We start from the raw sequence: 18,178 nt of genomic DNA, 5'->3' as shown, positions 1-18,178 counted from the left end.
GGACTAGCTCCACAGCTTCGTCTGCAGGATGGATGCTGGGTGCGACCAAGACTGGAGATCAGGGGGGAGGAGCGCACTGATGGCGTTGACAAAATCTCAGATGGCGGTGACTCTCCAAGCCGTCAGCAACCGCACTGTAAGGTCCAGTGCAGGCAATTAGATTCGGAGAGAGCCGCCTCAACATGGGCCAGACCCAGGCAGAGCACGCAGTGTCCGATGGGCCCGGAACATGAGGCACACATGGGCATGCTGAAACACACAAGCAGAAGGATCCTAGTTCTTCCTCTTCTCCAGGGTGTATTCTCAACAGCATGCAAAGGCAAGTGAAGGAGAATGGGATTCTGAGGGTTTGCTGTCCAGACGGTGTAGTATAAAGGGGCAATGCCCATACCCCTAAGTGCTGTCTTGATCGACATTGTCCAGTTCTTTTTTTTATTTCTACGGGCATTGTGCAATAAGGCTTCAATAAAGGTTTTGAGAAGGGAATTCCCCTACCGTTTCAAGAAATGTTGAGAGACCTCTCTCGAAAGGGAACCCAGCCAAACAACTCCAAGAATTCAGCACAGGATTTCCCTTGAATGAAAATCAATCACCCACTCACTTCATATATCCCCTATATAGCGGACCTGTCAACTCTCCAGTTTTATCTGGGATTCTCCCGTATTTTACTATTTCATCTCGTTCATATATTTTCCTGTACTTCTCACTTCTTTCTAAGTTTTTAATAAAAATATTTCACTGGCAGTATTTGATATGTTTGTTACACTCACCTCGGGGAAAGCAGGTGGCAGAACATAGAACATGTAACAAATACAGAACTTAAACGAAATCCTTCTGATGGAAAAAATCACATTTGTAGGCTGCATATGTCATAAAGAATGTCTTATTTCAGAATAGTATCAAATACAATTTTACCTTAAGCGTGAATTGTTGTTATATGCCTATGATTTTGTATGCAAAAGTTGACGGATATGCTATATAGAAACCTCTATAAAACTTTGATCTGGTAGATGAAAAAGAAAGAACTTGACAGAAACCTGAACAGTCTGCTGTGATTTGAAGGACACTGAATGATGTCCAGCAGGGAGTGAGAGAAATCTTTATTTATATTGTTTTCTGCTGCATTGATCTGGGATTGGTTTGAACTAATTTCCCACTGCCTTCTGTAAAATAAACTTCTTATGTTTTCTTAACGTACGGGGGCTGTAGCAGCTGAGCCTCAGGCATGTAAGACTGATCTCCACTGCATCAGAAAATGTGCACGTACAACACTAACACTAAATCTCTTTGAGTTCATAGCCATCGGAAACCACACATACATACTCATTAAGATTAATTTATTTATATCTTTACAGCACATTTCCATACCACATGAATTCTTTCATTCATTTAAATATGATTCATAATCACATCCATTTGAGTGATCATTCATTTTTTTAATCATTTATATGTTGCTAACATGTAAATATGTAACAGCAAGGAAACTGATTGATGTTTTGCTTTGATATTTCATCCAGTATTTGACTTACAGTAAGTATTAAAGCATTCTTTCAAAGATGAACAGATATGTTACCTGAGGAGATCCATCAGAGCCATTCTCTCTCGTCTTTCTCGCCAGTCTCTTCTTTTTCTTATGTAATGGTTTGGATTCCAGGATCATCTCCTCCAACTCAAACGTGGGGTCACAGTTCAGTCTCCGTCTCTGATATCACACAAGCATACATTTACATATACAGTCTGTCAGTGCACAAATTAGTATTTGGTGTATGGTGAGGCAGTGCATATGTCACAACGTATGACATAATCCAAAGCTTTTCTAAGCAACTGATATCAAAGTGAATGTGCAAGAATCACACCATGTCGTAAAGTGGAGATCTTCACATTTACTTTAAACATTTCTTTTGACAACCATAAATGTCACAACAATTTAAAAAACTGACAAGAAATCTCCACTATCCAATTCAGTTGCTTTACTTGTTTTGTGTCCAAGTTCACTTATGAAGACGCCTTATCTATGATATCTACATCCAAGTCATTCACAGGTGGAACAATTGAGTTTGTGTGCTTTATAAACATACATTAGGGAGGAAGCCGGGTGGGATCTGTTTGTTTAGCACAGCATCCCAGTTGACTTCAGACAGATATTCCACATCCTGAAGCTCTGACAGGCTGGAAGTCCTCTGCTGAGCATCTACACACAACAGCTGACAACAACAGAATCCCTTTCATCACTAAATCATTAGTCCACAAATTCATCCATCAATGAATGAAGTATAATTACAGTGCACTGGTGGGGTGATTGTTACCTTCATTAAGAGAGATTTCATCCCCGGCGACCAGGCCACAGGGTAACATGGCTGAATCTTTTGGAAGGTTTGCAGGATTTCATTGGCTGGCGTGTTAGCACCCATGATGTAGGGTCTCTAGAGACAAAATACAGAATGAAAACAGCCAAACTGCTGCTGTGAAATATGCTCAGAGGGAAATCATGTGTCTAATTAGCTTTTATAATTGTATGTCTATTTAAAGGTAAAAGGCTTTTAACAATGAAAAATTTACCAGGTATGTATATTTGAATGAATGGATTACTCAAAATTCTGTAATGTTTAAGGTTGCATATACACAATATATACACAACATCTGTCCTCAGATCCCCTCACCTGCCCACATAACCTCTCACCTGCGCACAGAAACCATCAACTGTCAACAGAACCCCTCATCTGCGCACAGAACCCCTCACCTGCACACAGAACCCCCCACCTGTCCAAAGAACCCCTCACCTGCCCACAGAACCCCACACCTGCTCACAGAACCCATCAACTGTCAAGAGAACCCCTCACCTGCCCACAGAACCCCACACCTGCCTAAAGAACCCCTCACCTGCGCACAGAACCCATCAACTGTCAATAGAACCCCTCACTTGCCCACAGAACCTCTCACCTGCGTACAGAACCCCTCATCTGCCCACAGAACCCCGCACCTGCGCACAGAACCCATCAACTGTCAATAGAATCCCTCACATGCCCATAGAACCTCTCACCTGCGTACAGAACCCTTCATCTGCCCACAGAACCCCACACCTGTGCACAGAACCCATCATCTTTCCACAGAACCCCTCACCTGTGCTCAGAACCCCTCACCTGAGCACAGAACCCCCCACCTGCCCACAGAACCCCTCACCTGGAGAAGCGAACAAGTCATCACAAGTCTGCTGTAGTGCGTGAGTCTGCTATTTACCCCGTTACTTTGTTTTAACTGTTGAACTGGACTTTTGCCTGTTGTTAGTTAAGATTATTTGAGCTTGTTTATTTAATGAGTCGGTGACTGATTGCTAAGTTGTTAGCGTATTTGTTGCGTTTGTACTGAATTTGAATTGCCGTTAGCCGCTCGTTACGGATTGACATTATAAGTTTGCACTTAAAGCACCGAGCTAGTTAATTGCTGTTTGATCCGTGGCCCATACAAGTCGTTCACACTTTGTTTTGCTAATCGAGAAGGTGTGTTCCAGCTGTATTCTGTTCGCGCTAATCTCAACACATACTTAAGCAGTGCCTCTGCGCTGTCGCGGTAAGCGTCAGCCCTCGTGTTCAGCCTCCTCGTGTGAAGACCGATGAGTGTAAAGACCTGCGACTCTACCTGTGCGACTTCACCGAGCAAAGACACCGGCAAGGCACATCAGTATATTTAACATACCTTTGCTTTCATTTACTTGTCTATTAACATGTGTTTCGAGTTTATTCCTGTATTGTACCGTAGGCAGCGTTCTCACCCAAGATGCAAGGCACGACACACACACTCTCAAGCGCGTCCCATTCACATCTCCCCTTTTACACCTCTGTCTCTATCTATGGGTCTCTGGAACTGCTAGTCAGATGTGAACAAGACTGACTTCATCCATGCGTTTGCCAGCCAGTCTGAGATTCACATTCTTGGTCTAACTCAGACTTGGATTCGTGAAGAAGACTCAGCCACACCCGCTGCTTTCTCAACAAACTACTCCTTCTCTCACACTCCCCGCCAAACAATGATCACATTGCAAAGACAACACGGTCATGCCGATATGCCTTATTCAACATTAGTAAGGTCAGACCCTATCTCACTGAGCACGCAGCACAACTCCTTATCCAGGCCCTGGTGATCTCAAGGTTGGACTACTGCAATGCTCTCCTTGCTGGTCTTCCTGCAAAGGCTATCAAACCACTTCAGCTGGTTCAGAACGCAGCAGCACGCCTCGTCTTCCAACAGCCCAAAAGGGCTCATGTGACTCCCCTTTTCATCTATCTTCACTGGCTGCCGGTTGCAGCCCGTATCAGATTCAAGTCACTAATGCTTGCCTACAGGACTATCACTGGATCTGCACCGGCTTACTTCCACACTCTCCTGCACTCCTACACCCCATCAAGATCCCTGTGTTCAGCAAACCAGCGGCGCCTTTATCTCAACTGGTAGTGGTCTAGCTTTTGTTGAAACCAGTAACTTTGTATTGGCAATTAATGTATTATGGCTCCTGTATGACATATCGCTTATTGCTCCTAAACTCTTTGTAAGTCGCTTTGGATAAAAGCGTCTGGTAAATGTAAATGTAATGTCACCTGCCAGAAGAACCCCTCACCTGCGCACAGAACCCATCACCTGTCCACAGAACCCCTCACCTGCCCACAGAACCCCACACCTGCCCACAGAACCCCACACCTGCCCACAGAACCCCACACCTGCCCACAGAACCCCACACCTGCGCACAGAACCCATCACCTGTCAACAGAACCCATCACTGTCCACAGATCCCCTCACCTGTCCACAGAACACCACACCTGCCCACAGAGCCCCTCACCTGCGCAAAGAACCCCTCACCTGCGCACAGTACCCCTCACCTGCGGACAGAACCCCTCACCTGCGCACAGGACCCCTCATCTACCCACAGAACTGCATACCTGCCCACAGAATGCCTCACCTGCCCTCTAAACCCCTCACCTGTCCACAGAACCCCTCACCTGTCCCCGGATTAGCTCATATGCAGTTATTCCTAAGGACCACCAGTCCACTGCGAATGAGTAACCTGGATGTGTTCCCTCAATCGACTGAAACAGTTCTGGGGCTGAAACGGTTAAAAAGACAAGTACAGTTATACACATAGTGCGTGTGTGCGTGCATGCACATATGAAGTATTGTTGTAATTGGTTTGTTAATTAGCCTATAACTTTTATAATTATAGCAAATAATACACAAAAAGTCCTTTTCAGATAAGAACAGTGTAGTTGATTAATATTGTCATGATACATTTCAATGAAACTATGATAATACCATAGTACTTCTCTGTCTGTGTAATAACATGTCCATCACTAATGTTACTGAACTTTAACGCTGTTCTCAGCATTGCAACACAATTTTTTGAGAACAAAAATATGATGTTGATTTATTTAGGTTTGAATTTGATATAGTCACATTTGTGTACAATGTTTTACGAAAAGAGTAGAGTCATTTTATGATCAAGACTGCTGAAAGTTGATGAGGTGTGACATTCTTTTTATCCAGAAGAACAAAGCCTCTCACCCATGTACGGTTTTGTCCCTGCAATAGATGTGGCTTTTAAGTCATCCTTCACGATAGCAGCTATATTAAAATCTGTCAAGTGAGCATGACCTGCACAAAAAATAAAAATAAAAGGAGGTTATGAGATTCAGTGAGATTAAGTTTTCTGGAATAAATGTTTTAATAAGATGTGAAATTGATCCTCTTAAGCACACTCTCCTGACATTAAGAATCTCAAACTACAGTTCACTAATAGTGAAGAGAAAGTGTTTAGTAAGATCAGGGTGCTGTGTAAAGAGAAATTAACTAAACAACAAAAAAGATTTCTCACATGTCTTCCTCTTGGAGTGTGGGAACTATTAGCTGGTGATATAGCAGTGATTTTAATGAAGTATTCATTTGATCATGGAAGGACTGAGACAGAGATGTTGTGCTGGTCACTTACATTTCCTCATTACTCAGAAATGTTCACTGCATCTGTCATCTTTCATGTAATGCCATATATAGTGCATAATATTTAGTCCAAAACCACAGCTTTGTCTGTAGTGTGTAGCATGGAAAGCAGCGCTTTATGTTTCAGTGTCAATGAGTGGGTTAGCTGTGATTTTTGTCACACTGCATGTATAGAGCAGATAAAGAAACGAGAGTGACTGCACAATTGATGAAGATCTGCTCCAACACAGGCTGTGAGAAGGCAAGCCAAGGCAAGTTTATTTATATAGCACATTTACATAAATAATGGAAATTCAAAGTGCTTTACATAAAGATAATTAAAAGAATCATATAAAAATAAGCAATTTTAAAACATTATAAATTGAAATATATTAATTGATTAAAGTGAATTAAAACAGTTAAGAATTAAGTGATTATACATGAAATACAGTTAGTTTGGACACAGCTAAACGGACGAGTTTTGAGTCTGGATTTAAATGTTGGAGATGTTTTAGCACATCTGATCAGAAGATGATTCAGCTACGGGTGGCATAAATATTAATAGCAGATTCCCCATGTTTAGAGTGACACTTTGTTTATCTAACTGAGTTGATCCTAGTGATCTAAGTGGTCTGTTAGGTTTATATTCCATGAGCATATCTGCAATGTATTTAGGTCCAAGGCTATTTATTGCTAATAGAACTTTAAAGTAAAATAAAGTAACTGGAAGCCAGTGTAAGGACCTGAGGAATGATGAAATATGCTCAGATTGTCTGGTTCTACTCAGAATCCTGGCAGCCGCGTTTTGTATGAGATGCAGCTGTCTAATGGTCTTCTTGGGAGGGCCGGTGAGAAGACCATTGCAATAATCCACCCTGCTGGTAATAAAGGCATGAACAAGTCTTGACTGGAAACAAAAATATAATTCTTGCAATTTTTTGAGATGGTAGTATGCTGATGATGATTTAGTTACCGATTTATGACTGAAACTAAGGTCTGACTCCAGAATCACACCAAGATTCTTTATCTGATTTTTCGTCGTTATTGGTGCTGCTAGACCTTAATACTGCATTCGACACTATTGATCACAGCACACTCCAACATAGACTCGAAAATCACGTCATCATTAAGGGAATAGCTTGGAAATGGTTTAAATCTTATTTATCAGACCATTTTTTATTTTCTAGCAAAAAACAATGAGGTGTCACGCAAAGCGCAAGTACAGTATGGTGTTTCATAGGGCTCAGTCTTAGGGCCTCTGCAGCACAGCAGTTCCATCGAATAATGGAATGCATAGTTGATATAAAAACAGAATGAGTAACAATTTTTTATTACTGAACTCGGACATAACAGAAGTGATACTTCTTGAATCGAAAACCGCCAAACTGCTTAACTATTGACGGATGTTCTATAAAACCCTCGTCGTCAGCTCTTAGAATCTTGGCGTTTTATTCAACAGTAATCTGTCATTTGAGAGCCATGCCGCCAACACCTGTAAAATTGAGTTTTTCCATTTTAAGAATATATATAAACTACGTCATATGTTATCACTGTCAGATGCAGAGAAACTAATTCATGCATTCATGACATCACGGTCTAGACTACTGTAATGAAATGTTAGGTGCTTGCCCTGCAGGCTTATTAAAAAAACTGCAACTGGTCCAAAATGCAGCAGCTCGAGTTTTTACACGTACAAGAAAGTATGAGCATATTAGCCCAGTTCTGTCAACCTTCCACTGGTTACCTCTAAAGCATCTCATTAACTTTAAGATCTTGCTTATTACCTATAAAGCCCAACATGGTTTAGCTACATAGTATTTGGGCGAAATTCTAGCACCTAAACTTTGGAATAGTATTCCCTGCACTGTCCGGGAGGTAGACACACTCTGTCAGTTTAAATCTAGACTAAAGACGCATTTTCTTAATCTTGCATACACTACACTTCCATAATATTCATCCTCTGAGGGTTTTGTCTGCATTAGTTAGATCAACCGGAAACCAGGAACACATCCAACAATAACTGATGTACTTGTTGCATTAAAGAGTGCAGAACAGTACTCTGCTATCAGCCAGTTTTGTCTCATTGTTCTAAGGTTACTACAGCGAGCAGGATGCAGTTCATGCCCAGACCTGATGGTAGAGCGGAGAATGGGAAGTGGCGACCTGACAAGAGCTGAGATGATAGAGCTGGACACGAAGGACGTGATGACACGTATTAACTACAAAATTCAAATGCTATTAGATTATTTATAATAATTGTAAATCTATAATTTAAAAAAGTTTATTTATTTTTATTAAGCCTTGTTGTGCAAGCACTGTTGAGCTTGTGCAGAGGCTGCAGCTTTTGCCAGAGGGGAACTGGAATCCTCTAGTTGGACCTGAGTTTTTTTTTCTCCATTGGAGTTTTGGGTTCCTCACCACCGTTTGCATACAGTTTTGCACTATTTGCCTGATCGGCGGGGTTGCTTTAGAATTAGAATTTTAAAGTTTTACATAATTAATATTGCATATAGGAATTTATAAAAAGCGCTATATAAATAAAGTTTAGTTGAGTTGTTTGACCTCTAGAGTCAAGGTATTTATTAACATTGAGAACTTCCTCTTTGTTTCCAAATACAATGACTTCAGTTTTCTCCTTGTTTATCTGAAGAAAGTTTTGGCACATCCAACTGTTAATTTCATCAATGCATTGGCAGAGAGAGTCAATGGGACTGTAGTCATTTGGCGATAAGGCTACTGGTAAATCCTCTTGGTGACGACTGTAACCTCTGTTCCCTGGTGGAGGGATCGAGAAGTTGTGTCGAGACAAAATGGGGTTTGAACTTATCATCTCTGATTATACTTTTAAAAGTGGAATGCCAGTCTCCGTCCAGTGCACACGGGTATAAAAGTAAGATGGTGGCACATTCATTTACCTTTTGGGCTGAGGAACTTGAGAGGCATCTTCCGGTCACTACAGCAGATGGCGAAGCATTGTGGCATGAAGGACACAATTTCTCGTTACCTCCATCAGGTGGGAAGTGGGCACGAGAGATCTTGGAATTGGTAAACCAAAGCGATGGCGTCTATGATCCAGCGCACCAGTCTTTGTTTGGAGATAGCCCTCCAATTCTGCTATCCTCCAAAGCAGACAAAGAGCTTCTCAGAACTTCTGAAGCTCAGCGTGCTGTCCAAGTGGAGGCGCAGGGTGCACACTTGACACAACCCGGCAGTGGTTGGGTCTTCCTCCCCAGAGGTGAGTGCCTGCAAGTTCACCACCTGGTCCCTGAAGGAAGTGGTGGGACTTTGGGCACGTAGCCAGGCCGGAGTCTCAGAACCAGGTGGGAGTCGCCCGGGCGAAACTCAATGAACTGGACAGTGGAGGGGTGGAGTAGCCTCTCTCCGGGGTGGAGCGTGACCTGCTGAGCGAGTGCTTCGGCTGTCTGGTTGAGGTTGCCCGGGATGTGAGTGGTCTGCAGGGATGTCACCAGCTTCTGACTCCAGATGAGAAGGCGTCAAGCAAGTTGCGACATCTGCCATGAGTGAATGCCACCCTGGCGGTTGATATACACCACAGCAGTTGAGGTAACTTCTTCAGAGCACGTCATGCAGCCAGCAACTCAAGACAATTGACATGGCACTGCATGCAGGGACCCGTCCAATGACCCAACACTGCATGCCCGTTGCAACACAGCACCCCAGCAGAGCAGTGGGCATCCGTCGTCGCCACGGCGTGCATTGAGACCTTCCCAAGCGGAACCCTAGTTCGGAAAAGGAGACATTTGTTCAAGGAGCTAAGGTGTGATGGCAGTGAGGTGTGATTTTAATACGTCTCGTGCCGGTGTGGCCCGCTCTCCATGGAACGCAACTCTGAAGCCAATGCTGAAGCGGTCTCATATGTATCAACCCAAGCGGAAATCCGAAAAAGTTTCAGTGGGACCACTGAAGATTGTCAGGCAGCTCAGCACTGACTGGGCCACTCGTTGGTAAGGGGCGCTGTCATGGTGACAGACTCTAGGTCCATACCGAGATAAGAGATGATTTGCGCAGGGGAGACCTTGCTCTTGTCCCATTTTACCCGCAGGCCATGTCGGTCGAGCATGAGGTCCCTGTCCATACACAATAGATCTCGCGAGTGGGCCGAGATGAGCCACACGTTGAGATAGTTGAGAATACACATGCCCTGCTCCCTGAGCAAGAGAGCCAGACCTTGTACTGGTATGCTCAGCCCTCGAAAGCAAGCTGAAGGAAGGATCTGTGACAAAGGAGAATCGAGACATAGAAGTACTCATCCCTGAGGTCGAAAGCCATGAACCAATCCTGATGTCGGACAGACTTCAGGAAGTGCTTCTGCGTCAACATTCTGAATGGGAGCCTGTGAAGGGCTTTGTTCAGTGTGCGCAGATCCAGAATGGGGCGCAGCCCTTCACCTTTCTTGGGGATGAACATTTCGAGGACTTTCCCAGAAAGACCAACCCAGTTTTTGAGAGAACTGCAGCAAACGTGTGTATCTATCTGAGATACATCTGTTAGTGTGTGTGTGTGTGCGCGTATGCGCGTGAGTGTGTGTGTGTGTGTGTGTATGCGTGTGTGCGTGTTCTGACTGTTTGGGGTCAAAACTCTCTGCACATACATATTCATCTGCCTATTATCATATTAATGAGAAACTATACAGTTAGTTAGTTTGCTATTTCACCTTCACAACAGCTGTTAGCAAAAACCATGTGAGTGACAGAGCACAACTGTGATTAATATTAATATGATAAATATTGCTGATTCTGATATCGATTCTGCTATTTATAACATCACTCAACCATTCCATAAAATTGAGGGCAAAACAAATATCACTGATTTATTTTCTTTTTTTATGTTGTTTCTTAATCAATTATGTCCAAACACACTGTCTAAATGTGTCACCTGAATAAAGCCTATATTACAAGTCAATCTAAATTCTGTAAAAACAAACACTTGCTTTTATAGTGGCGATCAGCAGACATTATTCCTGCAGCTCATATGTGAATGAAAACATAACAGAGATGAATGTGACTAACCATGTTCATCCAGTAAAATGTTGTCTGGTTTAATATCTCTGTGAACACACAAACACAAACAATTACTCAAATAAGTGTCTATTGAATGTGGACACAAGCATATACAGTACAGCCATACAAGTCAGTGTGTTATGATAATGTTCATGTAGCTCATGGATTTAATTCTCAGGGAAAACACATCCAGTACTGATGAAATATATTGAAGGTCACTCTGTGTAACAGTCTCTGCCAGATGAAGAAGAACACCTGACATGAAGGAAGAAATGTGAATATATGTGTTGTATGACAGGTGGATAGGAGCGGCCATACAAAGACACACAACAGATAAACCTGGAGCAGAGTTTAACAGCTTCTCCAGCTCAATTCTCTAAGAACAGAAACACAAGAAGTAAACAGTAAGTATTATGGAATCTTATATGACAGATGATAATGATGCCAGATAATCAGACCAATAATTTAGAGTTAGGATACAGTCAGTTCTATTCTTACATCTATTAAGCTTATACTAGGATATTTACATTAAAAGTATGAATCAATAAAGACAGAAAGGTTCATCTAGTCAAACATTTATACATCAGAATGAAGGAGGTGAGGAGATCATTTACTGACAGACAGTAGCACACAGAGATTCGGGCGAGTCTGTTGAGTTCTGAATGAACTGAAGTAGTGCCACATTACACCTGATTCTACTCATAGATGACATGACATGGACCACATTCCCTTAGCAACAGGTGTCACGGCAACCTGCCTCCAACAGTGTCATTCATCCATTAGACTAAAAGTGGAAAGGGTAATTTCTGTTGCGTTAATGGAGATTAATGTGGCAGACTGAGAACATTTCTAAACGTAAACCTGCGATTATCATTCTGTGACGTCAGTCTTTTCTGTCATTCACTCTCCTGTAATGCTTGTGTTTTCGTGAATTCTGTGAACGTTGTCTCATCTTGTTCTCAGCATGTAATTTTTAGAATACCCTCGAAAAATGCTTGGTTATTTTCAACCCCTGGTTGGGTCAAAAAGAAATGAAGCCAACCGCTGGGTAAATACACCTATAAAATGTTTATATTTGACCTAACAATGGGTTGAAACGATCCAGCATTAGTTGATATATAGCCCAGTGGTTGGTTTCGTCCCTTTTTGACCTTCGGGTGTGAAAGGAACTCTGGCCCTGTATTTAATGTTAACTGTGCCCTTCATCTGAAATGATTATAAGCCAATACTGTACATCACTAGGATGAACTAAGAGAATGGTTTGATTGATCACAAGTAGTTGGCCATTTTAAAGAGTGAATTTTCTGACATCTTCCTTGAGAGGAAAACTTCTTGGTTACGGATGTAACCTCAGTTCCCTAAAGGAGGGAACGAGACGTTGTCTCGAACCGACAGATGGGGTTCACCCTTGAGAACCTATTAACTTTGACTATTTTAGAAAAGGCCAATGAAATTGGCGAATTAAATTTGCATGCCGGACTCCGCACCCGGATATCCGGGTATAATAGCGAGACAACGTGCTGCATTCCTTTACCTTTTGTTCTGAGTAGCCTGAGAGCCTCTCGCGATGGCTGCAGCGGCAGCACGCGTTGTGGCAATAAGGACACAACGTCTCGTTCCCTCCATCAGGGAACTGAGGTTACATCCGTAACCAAGACCTTCCCTTTCTGTAGTTCTATCGACGTTGTATCGAACCGATAGATGGGGTTCCTATTGAAAATGCCACAGCGCTGTGCCATATCACAATCTCTAGTGAAACGGCGGTGACTGGCCTTTGTGTGTCAGACGTGAGCGCTTTCTAAATTTTAATCTTCCAGTTGAAAGGTAGGTAGGGGCTCTGAGAGCTTTTTGAAAAGATGGGAAGCCTCTGCCTTCGGTGCTGTAAGGCTACTGGGTAAGCGCTACTTCCTCAAATGGGAAAAGCACTAAAGAGACCCCTTCCTACCGTAGGGAGGAGTTCAGTGGAGACACCAGCATGGTCTCGCCGTCAGAGGAGAGCACATGGGAAAAAGTTTCAGTCTGGCTTTAGTCCGCATTATAGCACTGAAACTGCGCTCGCTAGAATTACAAATGACCTTCTTATTGCATTAGATAAAGGGTAACATCTCACTTCTAGTCCTGCTTGACCTTGGTGCTGCGTTTGATACTGTAGACCATAAAATACTTGTAGTAGAGTAGGCGGGGCGAGACCGTGGTTTGAGTCCGGTGAGTAATTGTGAATTAGCGCCAGCTGTGTGCACACCGGGCTCGAATCACGTAGGAGATAGGGAGCATATAAAAGGAACGAGCGACCGGACCGTCGAAGAGAGAGGACCGGGCCCGAACTTGTGTAATGTTTGTATTTGTATTTATATTTATGTTTTGTTCGTGCTGTTATGTTACTTTATTAAATGTTTTGAATGTTTGCCGGTTCCCGACTCCTTCCTTCCCCTTTAATGGAGATTTCCTACAATACTCTTAGATCGTTTACACAATTATATCTGTATTCAGGGACAGGCACTACAATGGTTCAGATCTTTAACAGACAGATATCAATATGTCCATTTAAATGGGAAATCGTCAAATCTTACGCAAGTAAATTATGGTATACCTCAGGGATCGGTTTTAGATCCCTTGCTTTTCTCCATATACATGCTGCACCTCGGCAACATTATTAGAAAACACGGAATTAGCTTCCACTGTTATGCAGATGATACTCAGCTATATATCTCATCAAGACCAGATGATTCCTTCAAACTATCCAAACTGGCAGAGTGCATCGAGGACATAAAACATTGAATGACTAGTAATTTCCTTCTTTTAAACTCTAGCAAACTAAAATATTACTTATAGCACCAAAAAAAACGTAAACAGAATATCTCAGATTACAACCTGCAAATTGAAGGCTGCACTGTTACTCCAACAAATACAGTTAAAGACCTAGGCGTTATATTAGACAGCAACATGTCATTTCAACAATACTGAGCAGGAAATCACAATGTCAAACGGACAAGAGTAAAGATTTACACAATCATTATACACAGTGGGTACCCACAAGACTCAAAACTAGGGCTTGAGCGCTCAGCCGTAAGACCAGGGGAAAGTAGTATCAGAAATGTTCGGTCTCACGGAGTGAGAAACGTTCCAAAAGAACCAGAACCAGTATGACGTCAACCGGAAGATACCGGAACAAAACGTGGCTTCTCAGCCAGTGTCTGACTTCACAAGGCAAAAGGTAGTTCCGCCTCTCCAGTGTCCGTGTCGGCGAGATTCCGAAGGAGAAATGTGACTACTCCACAACCTTGAATAGCACAGGCAGCAAGAGAGAGGAGCACTGGTCCGGAGTTATCGGGGTCAGCAAACCCCGGGGTACTGCAATGCCAAAGCATAGAATCCAAGGCAAGAGTTACATATTCCTAAGGCAAGAGTTACATATTCCTAAGGCAAGAGTTACATATTCCTAAGGCAAGAGTTACATATTCCTACGGCAAGAGTTACATATTCCTACGGCAAGAGTTACATATTCCTACGGCAAGAGTTACATATTCCTACGGCAAGAGTAACATTTTCCTACGGCAAGAGTAACATATTCCTACGGCAAGAGTTACATATTCCTACGGCAAGAGTTACATATTCCTACGGCAAGAGTTACATATTCCTAAGGCAAGAGATCATGTCCTAAGGCAAGAGATCATTTCCTAAGGCAAGAGATCATGTCCTAAGGCAAGAGATCCTGTCCTAAGGCAAGAGATCATGTCCTAAGGCAAGAGATCATGTCCTAAGGCAAGAGATCATGTCCTAAGGCAAGAGTTATGTTCACGACAAGAGGTCACGAGTGTGGTGGTTTCAGAGGAGTTTAAGAAGTGAGTGAATTAACCGTAAATTGAAATCAGGTGGGCAGAATGAACGAAACGAGAATCATGTGCGTAAAGGAAAAGTGGAAAACAAGGGGGCGGAGTAACCCCAGACTCCAAGCGCAGGGTGAGTAGTACTCTCCCATGTGCTTGACATAAACACAATAAACAGGACAGACAAAACAATTGAGGTTCAGACCCGATCCCTGACATATTCATGCATTTGTGACCTCAAGACTTGACTATTGTAATGCTCTGCTTAGTGGTTGTCCTGCATCATCAATAAACAAACTACAGTTAGTTCAGAATGCAGCTGCCAGAGTTCTTACTAGGTCAAGAAGATACGATTACATAACCCAAGTTTTACCATCCCTTCACTGGTTACCCATTAAGTATCGTATTGATTTTAAAATTCTTTTAATTACTTTCAAAGCTTTAAACGGTTTAGCCCCTACTTACTTAACTGAGCTTTTATCACATTACAACCCGCTCTCCACGATCTCAAAACTCAGGACTTTTGATAACACCTAGGATAAGTAAATCCACCAAAGGGGGTCGAGCTTTCTCATACGTAGCACCTAAACTCTGGAATAGCCTTCCTTATACTATTCGAGGGTCAGACATTCTCTCCCAATTTAAATCTAGGTTAAAGACACATCTTTTCAGCCAAGCTTTCACTTAATGCATAGTTAATGAACAGCAGCTATGCTAATTATTCTCCTTCTGCCTCCGCCTCGGGACGCCCATCCCGATGATCGACATATGCCCATCCCCACCTAAAGATTACGCCACCTAAAGCTGCAGACTGACTGACCATCCCATCTAAGGCAATTCCACCACCTCGTTGGGGGCTCGTTGGTTGTGGGGATTCATGTGCTGGGGCTGTGTGGGTCCGGTTTGGCCTTGTTTTGCGGTCGATGTCAGACAACAGAGGAATAAAGTTACAACATGCCATTACTATTTTCCCTGGTTGTTCCTCTGTTTTCTGGTGTCAACCTTGGAGTGGGACCGGGTTGAACCTGCACGGTTTCGGCGAGTGGGACTTTCTGGGTTGCAGATGGCTGGCTCTCCCTCTTCCTCGTGGACATTTGCTCTGTGGGTATTGGTCGGGGTCACTGAGTGCAGCTATGACACGCCAGAGGGGATCTGGCCCTCCCGGCTGAGCCTGGTTTCCCCGAAGGTTTTTTTCTCCATTAATCAATCATTGGAGTTGGGTTTCCTCGCCACAGCAGGGCAGTGTTGGCTTGCTCACCGGGAGACTGCATTTAGTTATTTATTTATTAATTAGATATTATTTATTAGAATGATCTTGCTCGTTCTACAAACACCATGCACTGTGCTGCAAGGTTTACCGCAAGGTGGAGATCCACCTAGGGAAGGTCATGGGTTACCAACGTGGGAACCAATCATGAGGATACATCAGAATGGAACCACCCGATTGGGGGAGTTACAACATCCGGCAGCACCAGGTCCGGTTAGAGCTATATGTGGAGGGCGAACCTCATCTGTCAGTTCGACAGAACGTCAAGAGACCGACAGAAAGGGAACTGAATCACATTTTGTATTTAAAGGGGTGGTTCATTCCAAAATGGAAATTCATCACTTTCATAATTTACTCACCATCAGGTTGTTTCAAACCTAAGAATGTTAGCAATTTTCAGTTCTGTGACATCATCCACTACCATAGTAGGAAATAAAATATTGTGTATTTGTTTGTTCTGTTGACACAAAGTGAGATATTTTAAAAAATGTATAAATACAAACAATTCTGGGGCATCTTTGACAACCATTTTATTGTTCCTACTATGGCAGTCAATGATGTCACAGAATTGAAAATGGATAACATTCTACCAAATATCTTTCTCTGTGTTCATCAGAACAAAGTAATCTACAAAGGGATGAAATGAGAGTGAGTAAATGATGACGGGATTTTCATTTAATACTTATATGCTAAGCTGCTTTTGTATTAGAACGTATAAAATGTCTTTTTTCTGACATTCAGCAGTGAAAATGACTTGGTTTAGTCAGATCTGAACAGTTGAAGCACATTTATTGTTTTGTAATTGTGTAATGGAGCTCTGTGAAGTGGCAGCACAAGTTCAACACAGTCTTCTTCATTCATGACTACTTTTAGTGAACGACTGAGTAAAACATGAAATGATGTTTCAATCAATCCCCTCTTGTCTTCTGTTTAGTGAGAGAGTCAAAGAGGGCAAGCAATTTGTGAGGCTTCGGTCCATGGTTCTGACCTTCATTGTCCATTATGAAAGTGTCGGGAGTTAAGTCAACAGCCGGCTTTATGAATTATTACTGCTGTGTGTTGAATCTGATTCAGCAGCACTACCTGCTCATGCAGGTGTATGAAAAGTCACCTGACCGCCCTGAGAGCAAACCGATCTCACCGGCATTTTCTTTCGCTTGACTACTCCAACAAGCTATTAGCAGGATCTAATGACCTCATTACATCAGCCATCATGATGAGAGGTGTAAGTGAGCTCCTGTCCCGGTCATCTGATCTCTGCTGAGAAACAGAAGGACATCTGGAGCCTGACACACAATAAACCCCCTGCTGATCCTGGAACTTTCTCAGGGATCTTAACATCTTTTCATTCTGACAACTCTTACTAACATTTACTTTGAACTTTGCACCAACATTTACATTTTCTTGAAGAACAAGTATCTCACTCTTCCTTTAAATGATAGGTTTTTTCCAATGACATGTTTTCTGGATTAAGAGTGTCCTTCATCACCAATGTCACCAGCATCCAACTCTGGGGGTGAAAGCTGTGTCCCTCCTTCTGTTTCATGACATCTTTAAAGGTGAAATGTGCCACTAGCTGCACCAAATGAAATCAAAAGCTTTTTCCCAAAAGCTTAAACAAAAAATGTTGGGTTACTCCATCCCAGAATTGAATCAAAAATGGAAAAACCCAACTGCTGTATTCATTTATGGTTTATATTCAACCCAACAAACCGAACATGTGATATATTTAAAATGTGAGAGACGTATTTCAAAGGTATAAAGGAAAATAAAGCACAAGGAGTGAGTTCTTCATGTCACACTTCTGTTGGTGTATAAAGGAAAAACATTAGATCATCAGATCAAGTCCACTCCAGCAGGTGAAGTTTCTCTCAGTTTCAGTGATCAGACTCTTTCAACACATGAAGGAACGGACCCCTCTGGACCCTGAACAATCAGAAATGGAAGAATTGAAGCAAATGTAAGGCAGAACTTCACCTATTATATAGAGGATACTGTACAGCCAACATCCAGCATTTTCCCATCAGAACAAAATATTGGACACAAAATATTGATTAAAAATCTCATTTGTATCAAATAAAGACAGTAAGTTTCCAATTAAC

The 18,178-nt window shown here is 42.5% G+C and overlaps 1 protein-coding gene across 3 annotated transcripts in view; it reads right to left on the bottom strand.

Moving 5' to 3' along the window:
- Window positions 1–18,178, bottom strand: part of stk32a (serine/threonine kinase 32A) — a 40,648-nt gene that overhangs the window by 9,209 nt on the left and 13,261 nt on the right. For all 3 annotated transcript variants that reach the window (XR_008904677.1, XR_008904678.1, XM_056730876.1), the window contains exons 6-11: window positions 10,992–11,029; window positions 5,551–5,640; window positions 4,992–5,095; window positions 2,307–2,423; window positions 2,079–2,204; window positions 1,574–1,702 (exon numbers count right to left, since the gene is read on the bottom strand). Coding sequence is in view for 1 of the 3 variants with exons in the window: in XM_056730876.1 (XP_056586854.1) it covers window positions 1,574–1,702; window positions 2,079–2,204; window positions 2,307–2,423; window positions 4,992–5,095; window positions 5,551–5,640; window positions 10,992–11,029 (604 nt within the window). In the remaining 2 variants the exon portion in view is untranslated. The remainder of the gene's footprint in view (window positions 1–1,573; window positions 1,703–2,078; window positions 2,205–2,306; window positions 2,424–4,991; window positions 5,096–5,550; window positions 5,641–10,991; window positions 11,030–18,178) is intronic.

Source organism: Triplophysa dalaica, chromosome 19 (assembly GCF_015846415.1).
Source record: "Triplophysa dalaica isolate WHDGS20190420 chromosome 19, ASM1584641v1, whole genome shotgun sequence".
NCBI classification, from domain to species: domain Eukaryota; kingdom Metazoa; phylum Chordata; class Actinopteri; order Cypriniformes; family Nemacheilidae; genus Triplophysa; species Triplophysa dalaica.
The sequence above is the reverse complement of the archived record's forward strand: the minus strand, read 5'-3'. Positions and strand labels throughout refer to the sequence as shown.